The sequence below is a fragment of the Sinohyriopsis cumingii genome, chromosome 4 (assembly GCF_028554795.1).
Source record: "Sinohyriopsis cumingii isolate HCF-2022 chromosome 4, ASM2855479v2, whole genome shotgun sequence".
In the NCBI taxonomy this organism is placed as follows: Eukaryota; Metazoa; Mollusca; class Bivalvia; order Unionida; family Unionidae; genus Sinohyriopsis; species Sinohyriopsis cumingii.
Genome location: NC_142964.1, coordinates 74,059,135 through 74,059,999, shown reverse-complemented (window position 1 = coordinate 74,059,999; position 865 = coordinate 74,059,135). Strand labels below are relative to the sequence as shown.

Sequence of the window (865 nt, the reverse complement as noted above, 5' to 3'; positions counted from 1 at the left end):
ATGGCCATACAATCTATTGATGAGAGATTCCTACAGCTACAACATTATAATTCACTCTTTGGCTTTCTGTATAATATATACAATGTAAAGGATAAATCTACCGATGATATACTTAAGGACTGCAAGAATTTGCAAAAATCTTTGATGCATAATGCAAACAAAGATGTTGATGCTGAGGATCTATGCTGTGAACTTTTAGCCACAGCTCGAAGACTCCCAAAGTCTATTCCACCAAAAGAAGTACTTCTTTTCACACTCCAACAAAAACTTTTGGATAATTTCCCTAATGTTGCTATTGCTTTGAGGATCCTTCTCACACTTCCAGTATCAGTGGCAAGTGGTGAGCGTAGTTTCTCAAAACTCAAGCTTATAACATCTTCCATTCGCTCTACAATGTTGCAACAGAGACTAGTTGGCTTGGCAACTATATCACTTGAACATGCTCAAGCTTCATCACTTGATTTAGCTGAATTGGTTAAACACTTTCCTGAGGAAAAGGCACGCAAAGTGAGATTTTGAATTGTCTTTCTGTCTGCATTTATCCCTCAGCCAGATTTGGTTTCAGGTGAATTAGTGTTGAGTGTCTGTTCAACTGTCCATTATGCTGTTAGTTCATCACTAATATCTATCTTTATGTATGTTCAATCTTATCTTAATTTTGCAAATAAAACAGTATCAAGTAGTGCTTTTGGGGGGTTTCCGGACATTTGAGCACAGATGGGTAATTTTAAAAAAATTACCCTTGGTCTGTGCTCAAATGTTGAATTTTTTAAAATTTTTTTAATTGTTTATACATTTTCAAATTGATATTTCGGGGGGGGGGGCAGAATCTCACCTTGCCTAGGGCGCCAGATAGTCTGGCGTC

The 865-nt window shown here is 37.1% G+C and overlaps 1 protein-coding gene across 1 annotated transcript; it reads left to right on the top strand.

Moving 5' to 3' along the window:
- On the top strand, nucleotides 1-519 carry LOC149801454 (uncharacterized). The gene has a single exon (XM_089956802.1). The coding sequence runs from the start codon at nucleotides 1-3 to the stop codon at nucleotides 517-519; it is 519 nt and encodes a 172-aa protein (XP_089812928.1).
- Nucleotides 520-865: the final 346 nt, after the last annotated feature.